Genomic DNA, 21,407 nt, shown 5'->3' with positions numbered 1-21,407 from the left:
CGACGCTGGTCGCACCCTCATCGGCTTTAAATAAACGAAGTCTAAAAGTACCGTGTGCGTCTTTCGCTGCATTCAACACAGCGACCGGACACGACAGAAACCAATTACTGGGTTCATGTAAACGCCATCGAGTCGTGTCCGGGAGTCGAGTAGCCGAGTCGAGTCAGTCCGGCAGCAAGGAGCGGCTCGAATTACACGTACGTAATCACACGTCACGCCTGTGGATAAGATTAGCTGTAAAGGAGAGCGGGCGCGTCGGTTTCGCTACATGCGCCGCGACAGACCTGACCCGTGGCTTCAAAGCGTGAACGCGCATTGGCTTGCCGCAGCACCAGCCCGTTCAAATTCATAACTGTGGAACCCACGGCTCAAGAACGCCCTTTGGTGAAGCCGCGTGCCTTTCCCGTCTCGTGTAAGGACGCGGCGCCGTGGCCGAGAAGGCGCGAGCGCCAAGGTCTACACGCGCCGGTCCACGACCAGGGAGCGTGCCGTCGGCTTGTTAGAATATCCGCAAACGTCCTCTCTCATCGGCACTTCTGCCGAGCCTCCCCTGTAGCACCGCTGCGTCGCACTGTGCGCGCGGCTACGCAGAACACAGCGGCGCCCCAAGGCGGGTCGACGCGCGCTCTCGTACACACCAGCTCGCCAATACCACGACGGAGGCATGCTTCGCGAAATTCCACCAAAGCGACCTATTGGCTGCAGAGGGTCCCTGAGGTATGGTCGGCGGTCTTCCGGGCTGTTGGAGCTCGCCGATGCCAGAGAGCCCGCGTTCGAGTGTCCGAACAGCTGACTGCGCCCGACGCGCGAGCCCGGTCACCGCACTCAGTGCTGGCTTGAGCGCGCCGTTAAGTTTCTCTCACCCGCTGCAGAATCCCGTTCGTCGTTCTCGGAGTCCGTAGTGCGGGAGACCTCGTCCGTAGTGCGGCAGACCTCGTCCCCCACGCGGTGCGAAGACTGCAGGAAAAAAGAGGGGGGAAAACAGAAGGAGCGTCGGCGACGGTTAGCGGCGAATCTAGAAGAATCGCGGCTTACGCCAACACGCGACGGTCCCGGGCCACCTTCCACGTCGGCTTTCTCGAAATGCATTAGGACTGCGAGAACGGCTGCACGCCGGACGAGCTGCGCTGGCTCACGACTCAGAAATCAGAATCCGAATGCGTGGGCGCGAGGCAGCGGAACGCGCGCCCTCGAGGTGACTGAGACGTGGCGAACGTCCGTTCGTAGGGCGCACTGGCGACGACGACGAAGATCGGTCGAACCATTTTCCACATCGAAGAACGCAAGAAAAGATGAAGACAAAAAAAAATGCGGCAGCACACACAGCGTAATAGCCTGCGGCACCACCCTCCAACATGCAATACGCAAACGAAAAATAAACTAGAGTTTCCTATACCCAAGGGCGTGAGGAATTAGGATGCATTGTGGTTAAGACCACTTTCACAACGACCGCCGTCGATCGTCCGTGGCCTAGCTTATTCGTTTAACTTGCGTTTTTGCAGCTGCTTCAACATATTTTTTTTTATTTCTTGATGATTTTGTGCGATAACTTTTCAGCTGATAAAAATATTAATATTGCTATTTTGAAAAATGCCATTGTTATATCTCAACTTTTTTTATACGATACACCTTTTCCGTTGATTTTTGTGAAAAGTCAGCAGAGTCAACGAGTGGCAGAAGGTCGGTTCAGCATTATTTGCGTTTTTACTGGCATGCTACAGGTCAAGACTTGCGTACATTTTTTTCCTGGAAAGCGGAAATATTCAGGTACGAATTTTTGCGATGTAGTTGCCGTACACATGTTTAGACTGAGAAGAAAATTTCATGCAAGACAATTATAAGTCTCAAAACTGCAAAACCAAACGTTAAAGAACCCCAGGTGGTTGAAATTTCCGGAGCCCTTCACTACGGCGTCTCTCATAGCCTCAGTCACTTTGGGACGTTAAACCCCAATAAACCAAACCAACTAACGAAACAAAAAACGCGGTCAAAATAAACAAAACTATCGCAAAAAAAACGGCTGCACGAAATTAGCACCGAGAGAAAAAACAGCGTTATAACTTCACAATATGTCGATCACAATACGAACAAAGTTCTCACAGTCGTCGACTATATCCGCGTATCGGAATGCCCTTAGAAACAAGTCCCTTGAGCACTTAGCTATGGTTCTGTTAACAAAGCTTTAAAAATGTTGCCAAGAGCACCTGCTACGATGGACCTTATGTATAGACTTGATCGCTGCACCAAAAAGAGGTTCCCATGGGCAAGCACAGATGACTTCAAATAAAATGTAAATACCTCAACGAAAGCCCCCGAGAAACAGCGTGTCTTCAAGCCGCTTCATCAATGTCTTCGGTTATAGCATGACTTGATGCACCTCAGTTATTCGCTGTGCAGCATTTTATACTTAGGTTCCCAATATCGCACGGTTTTTGTCCTTCTGGTACATAACCAAGGCTGATCAAGGCTTCCGAGTTCGATGCTAAACAGGTCGTGTATCTTCAAGGATCCAAAACGACGCTGCTGTTCGGGATGAAACAATTTTTTCCTGCCTTGACGGTCATTTAGTCCGCAACAAATATGGCTGCGCATGATCGAAGGATCATTCGCCTAGCAACGCTCATATATTATCCGCAGCTTTAAAGAGAAAATAAACCACTTTAGAGCGGTTTAATATAAGGAGTTTAAGCATGAAGTGATCACCTTCAAATCGCGCTCGATATGCTGTCCTGCAAAAAGTTCCTCTTGAAGATTATGCTCCCGAAAAGCAATCCCGTCAAGCGGAAGAACGCCGAAGACATTCCTCCATGGCAGAAGACGAGTCCCTGGTGCGGGAGAGGTTTTCATCACTTCCTCCACTGTTCTCTGCGCATGCGCCGCGTTGCTATAGCAACGGATGCACGCCCAGCCGCATCGTCTGCCTCCCGAGTCCCCATAGCGGTTCATGGGGCTTGTAGCATGCCCTGCGCAAGTTAAAGCCGTGTGCTTGAGCATTCTACTTGAGCAGCGCCAGGAGAGAAGGCTGAGAGAGTGGAGTCGTCTGCTTCTGTGGCGGCGTTACCTGATACGCACGTAGGTAGTGAGCGTTACCGGATCGCATGGATGGCTTTGCAAACACAAAAGTAGTGACTTATACGCGGAGTTCTCCACGCTTCTCGGAGCCTCAGAGCGCACAGTTCTTTTTTTTTTCATTCGTATGAATTTTGTTCTAATTTGCATTTATTTGCGAAGCGCGAGCACTCCACCGCTCCCCTCCAGCACCGCGCTCTAGGGGTTTACTGAAAGAAAAATACAAAAGGAAAGGAAACAGCGCTGCCGGCCGCGGCAATTGCTTTCTGTATCTTGTGCACTGGAACTGCCGCCGTCGAAAATGAAAGTGACTGGTAGGGGACAGCGAGGAGAAGTGGGAGAGCAATGTGCAGTATTTACAAAGTGCAAAAGCTGAGCAAGTTCGCACAGCCCGCGCGTGAGAGTCCAGGTACTGTCCAAAGTATAACCGTGCACGAGCGATCAGAGCCCATATTTACACAACGCGAAAAAACGTTGCGCGTATATATAAAGCCGCGCGGAAGTAGCGTCCTGTCTCTAAATCGCGCGAGCGGCACACTGCATAAGCTGCGCTGGTTGAGGCGTCCTGCCGCATATCATCCAGGTAGCACACACGGAGTGTTCACGTCACGCGCGCACTTCCTGGCAATGAGCAAGTGGAAAGTCAAGACCGCCTTGAGACTATAGACAGGATGATAATCTGCACAGGAGCAGGTGCTCCAAAAAACTCAGGGGAGCACTTCAGTAACCTTACGTGCGTTTAGGCGAAAACCTTTCTGACACGTACCTTCGTGCCGCCTTTAATGTTTGAGGTAGTCGTTTACTTACCAGAAGCACGTTGTTCTTGGCGTTTCAGTCGTTCCCGTTCTGCATCACGAGCGCGCTTGGTCGCAGGAGACACTGGAACTCCATCGAGCGTTCGTTCAGTCCGGGGGCCGACCGAGGAGAGACCAGAGCCAATATACGGTGATGGTGGATACTTTGGATATTCTGGGGGGGATACTGGTCCCGACGTATGTTGGCCAGTTAATGGCATCACTCTTGGGACCAGGGGGAAGGGAATTGGGAGGTGGGTGTGGTTAGGGGGATTGGTGTCTCCGTCGTCGCTGAGCTTGCTGAAATCCAGGGCTCCTCGAACAGCTGGCTCTCCGCAGCCACCAGGCCAACCGCAGCCACAGTAGGATCAGCACCGGGGGGGGGGGGGGGGGGGGGGGGATGAACGGCAGCGTGCTGGGAGGGGCGCGCGCGCGTCGGGGGCTTGCTGGAAGCAAGCAGCATGGCCTTCAACCAGCCGCAAGGCTAGCCAGAGGCGCAACAAGGATTGCAGGGCAGCCAGGGCTGTCAACATGTAGCTGTCACGTTGGTTGGTCCGCGCGACAGCAGGTGAAGACCGCAGAAAACTGCTCCAATGTAGTAGCGGGGCGGGGGGCGCGGAGTACCGGCGTTTTTGCCGGCTCGTAGGGGGCTGTGGACACAGCAGTGGCGCTAGGAAGCTAGCACAACGAGGGCCAGCGGGCTGTAGCAGGAGAACAGAATACGGGTAGTCCGCTGGAGGCTGCACCAGGGGGGGAGCAGAATGAACTCGCTGGAAACCGCCTTGAATAGCGGCGCGATGAGGTCCACCAGTGCGCGTGGGATGGGTAGAGGGCAGCAGGAAGGCCGCTCTCGCATGCATGATCAACACAGCAGTCTTTGATGTGGTGGGCAGGCCGCCGCCATCGGTGTCCGCTGTGCCAGCTTCTGGGAGTATGCAGGAAGAAGGGGCCGCCGCCGCTGCAGCTGACGACGACGACCCGGAGAAGCTGTCCCGGTAGGCGTAGACTACACGGCCGCCGAAGCGGCCGACGGCCGATGGGGTGGCCGCGCGCGGGGTTCCTCGAGTTCGCCCAAAGTGCAGGCAGGAGGTGCGGCCAGGCGCGGCGAAGGCTTGAGCTCGACGGTAACGTCGGCAGGCGCGAATACTTCGCGAGTGGAGCGACTGAGTACATCTGCTCTCTGGGAGTGACGAGCGCGCGCGCAGCTAAGGAGCAGTGGAGCCACCCGTGACGTCATCAGTCACCCCACCTGCGACGTCATTTGTGACGTCACACGCGCATGTGCTGATCACGTGGTAATTTCGCGTTACGACCTACTACGTCTTCTCTATATCTGGAATTTCGTTATAAACAAAACTTATCTCTTCATGAATTGCTAATTAAATCGTAACTCTAGTGTCATTGACAGAATGCGCGGATACTTTTTGACGACGAACAAAACCAGCTCAAATTTGCCGACCCGTGAGCCCATAAAAGCTTTCGCCTTAATATCTATATTGCACCTCGACCATTGCCCCCGTCGCTGGGCAAAAGTCCATGGTTTACCCGTCTTTCCCCGGGATACGAGCAGCCGACGGGCATTCGAATGATCATCCTTTGGAACGCGCGCCAATGACAGGGAAGCGCTGTCATTGCACGAAGCGTGTATCCGGGTGTTGCTGACAGAGATGACCCTGGAACACCTCACGGACGTCCTCCTGGGCAAGAGGGATGTCGCTATATAGGGAGCTGAAGTGCGGCGATGATGAGATCGTCGACCTCATCGTTGCCGCCGATACATCAGACTGGGCATTCACTGCGCACGAATACTGCATGCATTCGTGCTCCGCGTGGGGCGCAATCTCGGACTAGCGGTTCGAGGCTGCGCTGATTGTGCCGTAAGCTACGCGTTCCGTGTTGGCATTTCTTTTCATCTCGATAGTGTCCTTTAATTGCTTCGTAATACCGCCAAAGACGTTCGGGGTGCACGCCGCATATCCTTTCAGGGTACATCTTGTAAGCTGACTCGACGGCGCAAGCTCAATGTCAAGAGGCATGCATGCAGCTTTAATAATTCGCACTCACAAATTCCTTCAAGGGTGCTCAGTCTAGAAAGTTATGCTGAGGCGAGGCCCAAGGTCCACAAACGCGTTGCGAGATCTCCACGCATTTTTGCTTCTTTAAATGCAACAAATGTAATCTAAAAATTTCTTCTTCAGATGCCGTTGACACGACACCCGCCATGGCAAGGCGCGTGTCGCAGTGGTGGTAAAACGGACGCTTCTGTACAGCCGCCTGCAAATTTGGCGCAAATGCGCAGCAACGTGACGGACTTACAGCGCTCGCTAGCAGCGCGAACTGCTTTGCGGCGCTCGGCTACTCAGCCAGAGTAATCGTTCGAACCCGGCCGCGGCGGCTGCGCTTCGATGGAGACGAAACGCAAAGGTGCCTGTGAGCTGTACAATGTCAGTGCACAAGATCCCCAGGTGGCGGAATTTATTCCGGAGACTTCCTTTACGGCACCTCTTTCTCTCTTTATTCTTTCACTCCAACTTTGCTCTCTTCCCTTTCGGCACGGTTCGGGTTTCCACCGAGATTTCAGACAATTACTGCGTCATTCCCTTTCCCCAAAAACCAATTTTCAAACAGCAATTTTCATTTCATGGCGCCGTGGAAAGCAGACAACGCCCCCAGCCGCGTATCGGCTGCTACAACAACAGTGCGCATGCGCTCATAGCCCTCATAACAGTAGAGGTGAGATGAAGTTCCTCCACCACTATCGCATTCATAGAGTTTCTTATACCTAGAGGGAAAGCTGGCGAGCCGTCTATGGGAGTTTGCATAGAGGCCCCTCGTGACCACTTCAGCCACCATGGGCGCTCAAAGCATCATGGGGCGGTGAGCTACTGACTGCAGAACTACAACTTTTGGCCAAAAAATAATGCAAAATTAAAGCTGTTCGATAAATACGAATGTCCTAACATTAAATATCCTGTCGGTAAATTGCAATAAACGAGCAGAAAAGCCTTTAAGTGCAAAGTTCGCCCAAAATAAGGGATGGCTAGCTCTCCTATTGGCCAGGTATTGAACATTATAAAAACTAATATTTCGTGCTCAACAGCTGCGCTTTTCAAAGGAAATATGTTTTTTTTTAAATTTAGTTGCTTATATACTTCAAAAGGTTTTTTAATAACATTTTGGAAAAGTGAAACCTTTCATTCGCGTTGTGTGTCGTGGCGCTTTCACTACTATGGTTTTTACACTCTGTATTCGCGCGAAAGTCGTCTGCCCACACACGAACAGTGTTTTCGGAATGAAACATCTCAGTAGTGCCACTTCGTGTTCCCAAAAAACTACGACTGTCGCGCAACCGCCCCATGATGCTTTGAGCGTCCATGGTGGCTGAAGTGCAGCGCCGCCAGCTTTCCGTCTAGGTAATAGTAAGAAACTCTATGACCCCATTCCCTGAAGCGCCTTCACCAGGTGACGTTCAACAGGTGACGTCACAAATGGGCGGTGGTAAAATTTCTCTCGTAAATTTGTCTGTATCCTCTCAGTTCTTCATGAACTTTCTTTTCCTGGCTGGCTCTACCGGACGATCTTCATGGGTGTGCAAATGATACTTCCGCACCCCGATTCCTGCTGAGTGCGAACGATGCCGGCCAAAGCGCTTGGGAAATTAGAATCACTTTTCTCTAGTCACATTGAAGTGAGGAATGCAGCCTGAACCGCTACTTGAAACGGAGTAGTCCTATTCCGCATTTGCTCATTCCAACGATGATTTTCGACGCTCATTTCCGACAAGCAATGAAAAGCATGCGACAACTCGCATTATCAGCAGATATTGCCGAAGCCACCTAGACTTGCAGGACCTTTGAAGAACTCGAAGCTCTGCTCTATAGCGCTCTAAGGTAAAGGTGCCCGGAAAAGTTTGGAAACACGAAAATTACCACAAAGCCCAATTAATCCGCACAGTAAGGATGCCGCAGTGAAGTGAACTGTGTTTTGCAGTTATCAGCGCGATTTGCACAATGCACCCCTGAGTGCATGGCTGCGCTTCTAGCAAGTTAGGAAAATGACGTTTTCCGTGACTTCGGCGTTCCGAAAACTTTTGTGCGCACCTGCCCGGGGCAGTGGTGTCCACCTGCAAAAACTGCCTTCACATATTTCGTGCAATGCTAAACCAGCCGCCATTTATTACTCTGATCTCGAGCCGACCGGGAGCCCGAGCCTTTCTGCCACTCGGCTCGTGTCACTTCGTCTTCCTCGCAGGCTCTCATCGTCCAGCGGTAGCGCTGCTACAGGAATACGCGAGCTGCTGCTTAACTATTCTGGTCAGGACGACGTGACGACCGATCAGCGCATCCCGAATCACCTTGCGGAGCTTCGCATCATGCACCGGATGCTGGCGGAAGCCCGGGGCATGCAAAGGACCAAGTCAGAGCTGGTGGCTGTGTTGCACGGCGTAGCGAGCCTCCTTTTCGGAGACCTGTCGGTGCTGCTCGTTCTGTGGCCGTCCGGGGTGCTACTGGACCACCCGGTGAGCGATGGCTGTCTGGCCTACCCGTACACCACCCTCCACAACTGGTGCCAGCAGGCGAGTGACCAGAGAAGAAAATTGCTGGTGGACAACGTGCTGGTAAAGGCGACCCTCATAGATGCAGCCGATCCTGGCCGTCCCCTGCGAGTGTGCTACCCGCCACCAAGCATACACACAGCCACCAACATATATCTCATACGTGGACTCGAGCATTGGGGGCCTGAGGTCGCCACCTACTGCGTCCTGCTAGGCATCTCCTCATTCGTCTTCCACAGCTATCCACCGGTCAAGGAAAATCTGAAGCCCTTCTCATCTGCTTCTGTCCTGAGAACTGACGTGCGGCGCCTTTACCGGGGAATCTGTTTCGTCGATAATGGCAACCATCAGGAAGGGGTGGAGAGCGTGCCTCAGGTGGAGCAGCAGGTCAGTATTGAACTGCTACCGCTTCTGGACGCTCTGTGGGACCTCACCGTGCAAATGATGGTCCACTGCCTGTCCCAGCTGGTCCTGCGCTGCCTCGATAACCGGCAAATGGCCCCCGCGCACGAGCACAAGACCTTGCGTATGGACGTGCTCCTGTCCAACCGTCAAGTCATCGGCGTCCTTGAGCTGATCCGGAGGCACGGGCACTTGTCCAGCCTGGAGCAGCTACTGGGATGCATTATAGCGCCGGCTAGAAAATTGAAAGTGCCGGAAAACCGTGAGCAGCTGGAGCTGCTTCTGCATGTGATCTCGTCTGCCGCGGACGAAGAGCGGCTCATCAGTCTCATCTCCGATCAGGCTGAGCCCACCTGGAGGCGCCACAGTGTGCTGTACTTCCTCCAGTGCGCACATCATCACGCTGCCCTGCAGCTGACCGGCTGCTTCCAGAAGTCAATTCGGGAGGGCAGCATGCTGCGGTCATACCTTCCCGAGGTGCGGCAGGAGGTATCCGCCACACTAAAGCTTGTGCAGAGCTTCATGCGGCCGATGCCACTGACAGCATCGCAGCTGAATGCAGCGGCACGCAGGCGAAGCCCGTCAGGTGAACCAGTGATAGTGCCCACTCGTGTGCCTCGCAAGGCCACCACGCCCCGCCTGGCTGCTGTGAGTGCCACCACAGATGCTACGGAGTCCTCAATGCCACCCGCTGTGTCATCTCCTCCCAACAGGGTGGCTGAGAGTGAATCGTGTGCCTCAGTGTCTAATCCGGCAGTCAGCCACTACACCTGGAAAATTCGGCTAGAGGATGGTGGAGCATCGATCCTGTGCTCGCCTCCCGTAACCCTATGGGAGGGCTATCCACGCTGGACAAACCCTGCGGCGCACGCATCAACAAGAGAAGTGGCCTCCATCCTGAAACGGCGACCCGTGGACCTCCCACCTATTGTTTCCACGCCAGATGTTCATCAAAGGGGCCCCTGGGAAGAACATGCCGGCACCTGCCCGAAGCCAACAGAACTCAGTGAGGTCGTCCAGCCAAAACCAAATACAACAGTTCGGAGGCTCAGACTTGTCATGTCACTTTCGAAGTGTTCGCAAACTAGCCCTGACCTTGACAACACTGGCCAGAACGCAGGAGGCTCCTCCATGCTGCCTTCGCCTGAGGAAGACGCAAGTGGCAAAAATGAGGCAAGCGATTCAAGGGTGACAGAAGACTCTCATGACCGATCCAGCCAGTTTATGACACCCACGGACAGCGACTACTCAGGCACTGATCTTCAGAACTGCACTCCGGCAACGGTTCGCTTTCCACAGCCGACACCAATGCAACCTAGCCCCAGTTTGCAGAGCGCTCCTAGTTTGCTGGCTGCTCCCAGTGTGCAGCCCAGAAGTGCCGACCAGGATTTTGGTGGGGACAAGGCGCCGGGACGCGTACCTGGTCAGACATCTGCCCCCGAGCTCAAGGCGGTGCTGCCGGGGTTCCTGATTCAAGAGGCTGCCAGGCGCCTGCACTCGCCCACTGCAGCCAATTCCGCTGTTTCCGGGCCTGCTCAGCTAGAATCCAAGAAGTCACTATACCAGGGAGCGCCTGCAGCTGCAGCGTCAAGCCTTGCTGAGACTGTGGAGACGTCGGATGAGGAGGACCAGGATGGAACACCACTTATGGACAGCTATGAGGACACGATTCCTGAAAGCAAGTGTTGGCCACATTGTCCGCCACATGGAGCTGATTTGAGCATAGGCCTTGTGGTGAGGGCACCTAAGGAAGAGAAGGCAGCACCAAGCTCGGCAGCTGCTTCACACATTGACGCTGAGCAATTAAGCAGTGCACAGGTCAGCAATGCTCAGTTTCCGATGCCTGCTCAAGCGGAAGAGCCCATTGCTCTCTGTGATTGTGACCGCGACCGAGCTGGTAGAAGGTCCACCAAGCATGGCCGTTTGTCAGACGTCAATAATTTCCCTACGCGTGCCAGCATTCCCTACCAGTGGGGAGCAGTACGCTGCCGAGGAAGTAGGCGGACGTGTTATTGAGCAGCACGCAATCGTCAGTGTTTCCGAGGACTCAGAGTGAAAAGAAGAGGAGAAGAACGGTATTCCTTAGTGAAAATTAACGCGTTTTTAATTTACGACGGGATATTTATATTGCATTTTAAAGATAATTTCCTTCATGAATGTTCTAAATCTACGCACGAAAGAGGTTCCTGAAATTTCTTGCTTAGTATTTGAAATGTATCCTTAAGCTTTGCTGTAAATATGTACCCCACCTAAAGCATGTTTCGAGCACGTTTCAAATACGTGACAAAACATGTTGCGAATGCTTTAAAATTGTACATTCGTAAATATGATATTAATCTGTACAAATTATACTTTAGTTCTAACAAATGTGCTGTCTTTGTGAACATATTTCCTGCACACTACAAGCTGCCGTAGGAAAATTTCGTCCTCTAAACGGTGTTTCGGGATACAGTCAATAAAAATTCCTATTCTGTCGTCCCTTCGTTTACGACAACTTGTAGAGGGGAGACAACCACCGCTTAATTACAGTGCACGAGAAGAACATGATAGCACATGGCCGGAAAGTGCGTGTTCTGCACCTTCGGGTCCGAACCTGCAAGCGAATACGACCCCAATCGCTGGGCCGGCTGGCTCCTAAAGGCCCCCTTTTTGCGTTAGTTGACATTTCGACTCCTGACCGATGCCTGGCGCAGGCTGCGACTGGCAGTCTGGTTGTAGATTGCTCGCACGTTCGAACGCCACTCGTCCTGCAGGTGTGCGACAATTTTGGGGCGCGCAGTCTTCGTACCAGAAACCTCTCGATGGGCAAAATAATGCATTTTCTCTCGGAGCGTATTTATTTATTACAATACCCTCAGGACCCGCAGGGCATTATAGATGGTGTTGGTGAAAAAAGAAAAAATACATAGTAAAAAGTACAGGCAAAAGGCAAAAATCATGATGCAGACGCTTGTTCGATGATATGCTCGGTGATAAGTGGATTGAAAGATGACGCGTCTTCAATGCAGGCGATGTGGGGTGGAGGGTGGTTCCACTCAGTGCTAGTCTTTGGTATGAAAGAATAAAAAAGTACATTCGTTTTACAAGTTGGGATGGAAACTTTATGCGGATGATCAACACGTGGTGACAGGTATGATGGTATAGAAGGAAAGAAGTCCTGTTTTAGTGTCTCGTTATGAAAGAAGATGCTGTGGAAAAGACTGAGGCGTGAAATATTTCTGCGAACTGCAAGATTATTCAGACCAAGTTTAGTTTTCATTAAATAGACACTAACCGTGCGAGAATAATTGGAAAGGATGAAGCGAGGTGCTGGGTGTTTCACCCAAGATTTTACACAATTGTTAAAAATAGGCTTTTTGAGTTATAAGAGCGCATTTTCCGGCATGGTATTGTCAGCGGCTCCGTACAGAATATAGATAAGACGGGCTAACTAGCAGGCTGGTCAACTCAAATTGAATACTTAATTTTTTAGCTATTACTTTTAGGCTCCCTAATTATTCGGAAGCGTGCAGCAAACCATAAGTAATATCCACGTCAGGTTTTAGAATTTCGAAAACGCGGTTACGTGAAGCGCTGTGGCCCAACAAAACATGGCTACAACGCGCCAAAATACATGCACTTTCGAGAAGCTTGCAGGGAAAGCAACCTCTCCACTGCACGTAACTAATCGAAATAGCCGAAATTTAATGGCCACAGCTCAGAGGGTAACCGCGTTTTCTAAATTCTAAATACAGATATGGATGATACTTACGGTGGCCAACATGCTCGTCAGTAATTAAGTAACCTAAAAGTAATAGTTAAAACTTGATTTTTTATTATTTAGTTAACCAGCCTGCTAGTAAGCACGACTCAGCAGTATTTTGATGTACCACACTCCTGATAATGCTGTGCCTCAAAAAAGCGCTCTTGTAGCTGAAAAGGCCTATTTTTAGAAAATGTCCAAAGTCTTAAGAGAGACACGCACTATATATGGCAAGCCAACTAGTGCACGTGTCGGAACATTTGCAGTGAGCTCACGACAGTTTCGGCCACCGCTTGTGATGTCCCGACATTTCTCCCGGTTAAGTGATGTCACGTGACACTGCGACATCATCGGCCTCCTCATTGATGACAATGCCGTGCTTTCTTAGGGATATGCCTCCTAATGATTTCGCTTTAAAAGGGTCATCGACCATGCCCTTGTGACGGCGGTTCAGTGATTCCTTCCGTTGTCGGAGAACATAAACTTGTTACCCTATTTTACGCCGAACTGAATATGGTATATTTTTACTGCGTCAGAAATCTACTAAGTGGGTAAAATTAGTATTTTTGACCGGTTGTGTTATTGTTGAAAGATTTGTTCATAGGGTGCACAGAAAGCATTCAATTTTGTATTTAAGTACAGGTACAAATAATACACGATTACTGTGAAATTAACGCATGCTCGAAATGCAGTGTGAGCACAAAGCTGCACCTTTATTCTTTATTCTTTATGCCTGTATTTTAATCTCCAAGTTTCTGCCAAATAGGTCAGCGTTGGGAGGATACAAATGTTACATATTTCCTTTTCACTGCTATTGGGAACATGCTATTCTTGACCTGGGAGTATTTGCCAAATGCACTTGATCCTGTTCTCATTTTCTTGGCTATTTCCCTATAATAATCCACACATGTAGCCAATACCTGCCGTAGATAGATGTGTTTTCTCACCGCTTCCAATACTTCGATGCCTACCACAAACCTTTCCTCCATGATTGCCCTGATTGTTCAACATTAGTTTTCTTCATCTCAATTTTTCGCTCACCGCTCTCCTTTGAGTGTTTGAATTCTTTATCATGCGATGCAATTCACCCCCACAGTAATTTAAGTGGGCAATGTCTCCAGCCCAATGAATATTGCTAAAATTTTCTCCTTGACATTTATCCTCAGCTCTTTCAATCCCTTCCTTTAGTAGTTCCTGTAAACGCACGTTGAATAGCTCTGAAGAGATTGCGTCACCTTGCCTTAACAGTTCTTGATTATTATTGTATTACTTTACCTATGGAGAACCACCGCCTATGTGCTAGTCCTTATACGTACTGAAACATGACCGAGCCGACAGATCTTTTGAAATGTCACGAAGTACGCTAGGCTATCCCAGGAATTTCATCCTGACGCTCGCGGCTATGAGTTAAAAATTATAACGACAGCGACTCATGAACTCTCTTTTGCCCTCGCTTCTACTGCGTTTGTCCCTTTCTTTTTAAAAAGAGAAAAAATGAACCTTTTCTACCTGTCAACTACCCAATGTTTATGAGCGCTCAATAATAAATTAGATGTGTTCTAAGCACGAAAAAGAAAGAACAGCTCAATGCCTGAAAGTTGGTGTACTTAAACAGGAGACTGGTTCTCGCTGCGAACAGTTCATTAGAATGGCTACAGTTTCCATATGCATTTCACAAAGTGATTCTCTTTCTTACCTCCTCCGCACTCTGCTTCCTGCATTCGTCGCCGTGGGCAGCACTGGTGGTTGTTGCAGTTGTTGCTTAGATTTCGGATGGAAGACATTTAATCCAACGTCTTTGCTCAAGGAATACATGTCGTTGTGCAACACACCGTGAGGTGATGTGTTCGATCCCGGCTGTGGGAGCCGTATTCGGACGGAGGCTGCATGAAAAAAAAAGCTCGTTTTCCAAGGTCCAGACTGATACATCAAACAACAGAAATATGCCTATGTGGAACAAAGAGCTGTCCTCAGAGTGAAGGGCTCTTGCAGGCGTACATCTGCTAATTGTACAGTTGAGCCGCGGATTATGATTTATAACGCTGCTGGTAATGATGCGCTCAGCAAATTTCACACTTATTTCAAGCATACAGAAACCACCTACCGCACTACACGGACTTGCGAGGCCGCAGAGGGTAGCAGCGGCGCTGGCAGTGGAAGTACCGCTCGGCGCTCTTCTCTTTCCCGCCATCCGAGTCCTCTCTACGTTTGGAGTCTGCGAGAAGTTCCATGGGTTCATAAAAGCTGATCTCACTCGCATTTGCAGGCAAGGGCTTATTATTTTTATTTCCTTTTAGGTCGCCCAAACCTGTTCATTGTCAGGTGTCGCAGCCCGTTGAGTCGCAGGACGGTGCGGGCAGGGCATTTGTTTTTCCCTAGCTCAATCTAACCTCTGTCAGGTCCGCGCGGGGGTTCACAGTAGCCAGGCTCTGAAACTACGCCTCGGGGAAGGGGCCTCACGGCTTGCCGCAGGGCTGTAATGGCCTTTGCGGGACGCCGAGGTATGGGGGCGTAGTACGACCTCAGAGCGTCCGGTAAAAACCGTCGATGTTGTGGAGTACAGGCGGAGTAGGCCCGGGCCATCTCACCTTAAGCCACGTTCTTGGTTTGTGGCCCGGTTGCCCGGCCTTGTACACTAAGGTTCAAGGCCGCTAAGGTTCAACACTCCCTCCTCAGTAGGAGAAGAGCAAGTTAGGGGAGAAAATAAGTGCATGGTTGGTTGGTTCGTTGGAAGCACAGATGGGTCCCCCCGGGGGTGTTAAGTCATCACGCCGAGGGCTAGGTGGCCGTTAGGCCGACGACCAAAGCCCCTACTGGCCGGATCCATCACACATACCTCCAGTGTCTGAAAAAACGCGAAAAGCACTCGACGGGGAGTAGCTGGCTGGTCGGAAACAAACCCTGTCGTGGAGGGGCCCCAGGTAGCTGACCCCGTGTTAGGTTCTCCTGTCTCCGGCGGACGGAGCCCGTTGCGTTTGGTGGGTGGTCGGGCATCCCGTGAGCGGGGCCGCAGCATTGGGCGATCTCGATGCTCTCCCTGCCCTGGCCAGGCAAGCCAGAAATTGAGTCAAGAAAATTGAAGGATCAGAGCAAACAACTCGCTGTCCCATTCCCATCCTTAAAGGGGTCGTGAAATGTTTTCCGAAAATTTTGAACGACGTGTGTATTTGGAATTCTGACACTTCATTCTATAGTATACCTTGGTTCGTTTCATCATCTGGGTTGATTGAATAGCGAAAAAAACTAAATTTCGGTTTCCCTGCGCGCGTCCCCCTCAACTCACAGCAAACGTCATCCATCAGAAGCCAATCAGAGGCTTCTGTCGTCAACACAACATGGCGTCTTAGTGAGGCCTGTTGAGACATAGTTGACCGAGGTCAAAGCACTATGTTGACTCGAATGTGGCGTCAAACTGACGTCACGTCAGCAGGTAATTGAAAAATGACCGATCTTCGCGAGCTGCACCGTTGTCTGCTCAGAGTGGAGTCTGCTAGCTATTAAGCTGACACATGTGCGAAAACTTGGCTGGCGCGCCGCACCAGTCGCCGCTTGCGAACTGCCGCCTACTGCAAGCAGGGACACACGGAGCGGCAAGCATCTTTGCGCCGCTAGACTCAAGCCCGGCCCACAGCCGGTGTAACACTTTGGCACCGCACACCAGCGCCTGCGCGCTGCTTGGCTTCCGATGTTCGCACCAGAAAAGACAAAATAGCGTTGCTATCAGAAAGACTGCCTGCTGTACTCGAGCGGCCACAAAGCATGCCTGCCCGTGTAGCGCGCTTGCGGCAACGGCGCTGGACGCGGGCGCGCCGTGCGACGAACTGCACTGCTCTCTGGCTGCCCGGGTCGTCGCTAGGCCTGTTTCGCATCGAAGATGCGGTGGACAGGGCTTCGGAGGTAGCTTGGGTTAGAATAAAATGCCTACTCTTGGCATCGCTTTACTGTCAGCAGCATCGTCTCACAACAAACAGTGTGGTCATTTTTGCGATGCGCTCGGTAGCGGAGCTAGCGGACGCCAGGCGCGCGAGCCAGGCCGCAGCGGCCGGGCAGCGGCAGCTGAGCGGCGGTTGTGGCAAGAAATCTGCTCGTATTACAGTTGCTGCTTCTACCAGCAACTCGGTATTGTTCAACGATCCTCAAAAATGATCTATTTTTCCACACTTCTTGCTCCCAGAGTTTGTTATTTACGTGAAGAACAATCTTTACCTCATTTTTGTGACGCCAGCGGACGGTATCCAGGCTGACCGGCCGGCCTGCAGGCTCGATATATTTCATATTCGCACCAGAAAAGACAAAACAGCCATGCTATCAGAACTGCTGCCTGCTATGTTCGAGCAATGACAGCATGCCGAGCTTTCGGCAACGACGCTGCCCGCGGGCGCGCCGGGCGATACGAGGCTACCCGGCGGCCGTGGCCGTCGCTAAGCCTACCTGGTTTCGCCTCTATACCGCAGCTGAGTGAGCTTCGGAACCGGTAAGCGCTGTAAAAGGTACTACTCACGTCACTCCTTTAACTGTGAACCTGTCCCATAATAAAATAATCATAATCTCGATTTCCGCGACGCCTTCAGCAGCGGAGCTAGCAGATGCCAGGCGAGCCGCGGCCAGGCAGAAGCGGCCATGGGATGAAATTTGCTTGTATCGCAGTATTCAATTCTGCCAGAAACACCGAATTGGCCAACGATGCTCAAATATGATTCATTTTTGGCATTAATCTATCCCGTGGCTTGTTGTGAACGTTAACAAATAATACTAGCGTGTTTTTCTGACGCCAGCAGCCGGCATCCAGGCTGACAGGCCGGCCCCGAGAACCGCGCTCTTATGTCATTATGACGCTGGCGCTCTGCGCGCTCGCATTCTGCCCCTTGTCAGTGTGACTCGCTGCGTGCGGCCTGTCATTGACATCGGTTGGGCACAGACGGCGAGCTGCTGTCGGTTGTTGTTACGCCGTTCGCAACGGCGCGTCGCGCCCGGCATGCCCGCGACACCTCTGCCTGCGGAAGCCCCGACCGTGAACCTCCCGAAACCGGATGTGGACTCGAGTCCTCATCTCCACCGCAAGGGTTGTTTGACTCACAGCCCCCTCCGAAAATTACGCCTAATCCTCGTTCACGCTTGGGGAAAGCATTTTTTCTGCAGCGAAGAACAGAAGCGCGGAGCCGATGCGCGCCACGATAGCCGACTCGTTCATATCGAGTTCATGTGAACAGAAAGTCGTCGAGATGGGCTGACCTTGCACAGATCAATTCTCTGAGTCAAACCGCCGCTGTCAGGAAACACCACCTAGACAGGTTCACGTAAGCAAGGCTATATCGAGCCGCTGATACTGGAGCCACGGAGGATAGAGACGCAGAGCCGAAACCGGTCCCAGGTCAGGGAACGATCTATGATCACGTGCTGCAGCTTAACGTAGTACAATTGCATATGCAAATAATTGGAAAACTTTGTTTGACTTTCTGAATTTTTATAAAGCTATTATTTTAGGGTAAACGAAAGTTAAAGATACCTCTAAGTTTCTAAAGATCTTAAGATGACGTAGTCGAGTAACGCGTGTGCCGGCCGACGGCGTCGCATGGTCGTTTCATGAGCGCAAAAATGCAGCGATTCCGAACGGGCTTCATTTAATGCAGACTCAATATTGAGCCGAAATATTTCGGAATCAGCATGTCTACTGTTTATGGAAGCAGCAAAAATTAAAACCGGGCAGCTTCATTTTTTTTACAACTCCTTTAATACCATCACCCATTCCTGACAATCATTCAACCCATCTCTTTTACCCATCCTTTCCGCTAGTTCCCAGGGGAGACCAAGGGAGTCTCCCCGGGCCCGCTCCCCCGGCTCTGGGTCGCTACAGTAGCTTACCCCCCCCCCCCCCCCCCCCATTTTTTTTCTTTTCCCACCTACGGGTGCTAAAATTGTCATTTGCCCACTGGCCTTTTCGTTTATTTTCGAATTGCGTTAAGCCTGTGGTACGTATGTGGTGCAGGCACGTGCTTATTATTCATATTTCCTTTTAGGTTGCCCCAACCGAATGAATGTCTACGCGATCAAAACTGAAAGCACCTCTCGATTCGGCTCATTGTCCCTGCAGCATCACAGCGGAAATAAGAAAAGTGCCTTTCAATGAAGTTACGTTCTCTACCGTGCAGAGTGCAAAATCCGCTCGTAGCTTACGCTAGCGATGGACCCTCATGACGTCATGGCGCCACAAACATGACACCACGGCGCACTGAGGCTTCCAGGAGAGATTCTCGCGTCCTGAAGGAATACGAGGACCAAGGGATATAATTTTTGTTTTAAGACAAAATTCATTCTGTGGCACTTTCTAACTATACCGATTCTTGTTTGGCAGCAAAATAAGTAATTATTACTCGGAAGATTAAATTTAAACGCGAAAAATATTTCCTTCCTCTCCATACAAACTCAAGACGTCAAGACTAAAAGCGACTCCGTAAATCCCATTTGATAGTGAATGGCGGCCTAGGCTAGCCTCAGAGATCCGAGTTGAGAAGACTGCCTGGTGGTGGCGCTGTTTGTATTTTGTCTTTTGACCATGTCTAACAAAAAAAAATCATCGGTTGCAATGAAAGTAGTCTCTGCGTCCCCACAACACGGTACTGTATGCTATAGCAACTACGATTCGCCCTCTGTGTTCATTTCCGGTAGGGCAGCAGGCGCTCACCAGCAATTCGGGCGAGGCACCAGTCGCAGCACGTGCACTTGTCGTCGAAAGAGGGCAACTTAAAGACGCACACACCATCGTTGAAGGAACTGCGCGCAGCGTTGGTGCAGAGGTTCTGAGTGCAGAGCAGCCCAATGTCTGAAAAAGAAGAGGAGAGTCGCTCCCTAAACACTGGGTCCCGCCTGTGCGACTACAGCAACGAACGTCGCGCCCACTTGTTGCCCTCGCAGTCACGTAGGTTTTCGTTAATCGGTGATTGAATTCGCTGCACTAAACGTCCTTGCCTCTTCGACAACCGTAGCCAAATAGTGAAACATCAGCGATCTTGGGTGGCACTTTGTAAAAATCGAACACTGGGGGGTGCACTCTGTGTGAAATGCAATTTAGTACTAAAGCGGCGCTCACTTCCCTACAGCTTTCTAGAAACCTGGATGTTGTCTAATCAATTTTTGTTTGTATTTTTATTTGGAGATCCGTTGTAATTTCTAGCGAACGTACCTTATGCTCGACCGGCGCCTCCGCAGTTGGGGTGGATGCGACTTGCGCCTCTGTAGCCGCCGCGCCTGCAAACGACCGTGGTCGCACGCAGTCGACGGCAGCGTGGCTTCCGCTGCATCTGCGGCACGGCACGGCTCTTCGCACCCTTCTGAGGCACGCCCGAACACGCCGCACCTCGAGCAGCGGGAGATATGGCATTCTCTTCTAATACGGGCGGCAAGACCGCACCTTCAACACAGGTTCGGCACGACTCGATAATCGCACATGTCTGTGTATTCCTGCACCGACAGAAAGTTCCGAATTGGTTTCTTCATTTCAATTCTTGCTGCTCCGATTCCCGCGCCAACTCCTGGACGGCCCTTAAATGAGGGTTCGTGCACCTGTTGCACATTGCCGTATGATGACAAGGCCGCTGCTAGCTACGCATCAGACACCCAAAGAGCAACTGGGAAAACGGAAGCATGGATAATTTCTGCGCCTACACTCACAATGGGGACTGAGACGCCGTTGAGGAGAATAGAGGCCCGGGTCTTGAGCTTCGACGCTGCGCTGTCCGAGGCAGCCGAAACGCCGAACTTTACCCTCCCCATGTGGTCGAGGGACTTGATACCGGCAGTGCCTGTGACAGTCTCCAGTGCGCCCCGCCGTGGTGGCTCAGTGGTTGCGGCGCTCGGCTGCTGACCCGAGAGACGCGGGTTCGATCCAGGCCGCGGCGGCTGAATTTCGATGAAGGCGAAATTCTAGAGGCCCGTGTGCTGTGCGATGTTAATGCACGTCAAAAGAATCCCAGGTGGCCGAAATTTCCGGAGCCCTTCAGTACGGCGTCCCTCATAGCCTGAGTTGCTTTAGGACGTTTAACCCCAATAAACCAAACCGGTTTCCAGTGCGTCGATGACATCGCAAACAGTGCTGCTCTCGGGCGCAAAGGAAATTAAGTCAGGATACAAGGAAATAAATGAAACTCGAAGTGGTTGTTTCATGCCTTCCGCTATTGCCTCGGATCACGTAATTAAATGAAAATGAATTGCATTTTCTGAGCTTGAGCACGGGAATACATAACACTCTGCTAGGATTCGTGCCATCGTAGTTTTGTTGGTGACAAGATACCTTTTCTCAACACATTATCAGCTGCTCTCTGAGACATGGTAGATATTGAAGATGTTTGGTTTAGAACTTGAAAGCACAGATACAGAAAACTAGGCATGCACTGGTACAAGTGGAAGCGCTCACCGGCGGACAGAGAATTTAAACGGAACCCTGACATCAAGCAAGTCATTCCCTGAAGTGTGAGGACAGGTCGCATGTATTACACGCACACGCACCTCCCACTATGCCTGCTAGAAACCACAAGTTTCAAAGTTTGGAGCTCCCATTTTGTGTGCTGCACATCCTTCTCAAGTGTCTTGTACTCTGCAAGACTAGAAAACTACATTTCCGTGAGAGGTACGCATACCAGATTTCTGCGCCCACCACCACACGCGATCATCATCCGGTTTAGAGCGTGTGGTATCCTTTTTATTTTCTGTAATTTCTTTATATTTAGTATATGTTATCATCGCTAACCACTTGTACATCCGATCACAGCGCGTCATCAGCGACATCACTCTGTTCCTCTGTAAATTCCATGCCTAACTCTTACATGTGCCCAGAACTTAAGCAACTGTG

At 51.2% G+C, this 21,407-nt stretch overlaps 1 protein-coding gene across 1 annotated transcript in view; it reads right to left on the bottom strand.

Annotated features, from left to right (window-relative positions):
* LOC149357233 (uncharacterized) overlaps positions 1 to 1,089 on the bottom strand; it is a 36,353-nt gene extending 35,264 nt beyond the window's left edge. Inside the window, exons 1-2 of the mRNA XM_089576541.1 lie at positions 1,036 to 1,089; positions 864 to 957 (exon numbers count right to left, since the gene is read on the bottom strand). Coding sequence (XP_089432667.1) covers positions 864 to 957; positions 1,036 to 1,089 — 148 coding nt within the window. The remainder of the gene's footprint in view (positions 1 to 863; positions 958 to 1,035) is intronic.
* Positions 1,090 to 21,407: the final 20,318 nt, after the last annotated feature.

Source organism: Amblyomma mixtum, chromosome 3 (genome assembly GCF_055824585.1).
Source record: "Amblyomma mixtum isolate Tamu chromosome 3, ASM5582458v1, whole genome shotgun sequence".
NCBI lineage: Eukaryota > Metazoa > Arthropoda > Arachnida > Ixodida > Ixodidae > Amblyomma > Amblyomma mixtum.
Note: the sequence above shows the minus strand (reverse complement) of the source record. Positions and strands in the feature narration are given on the sequence as shown.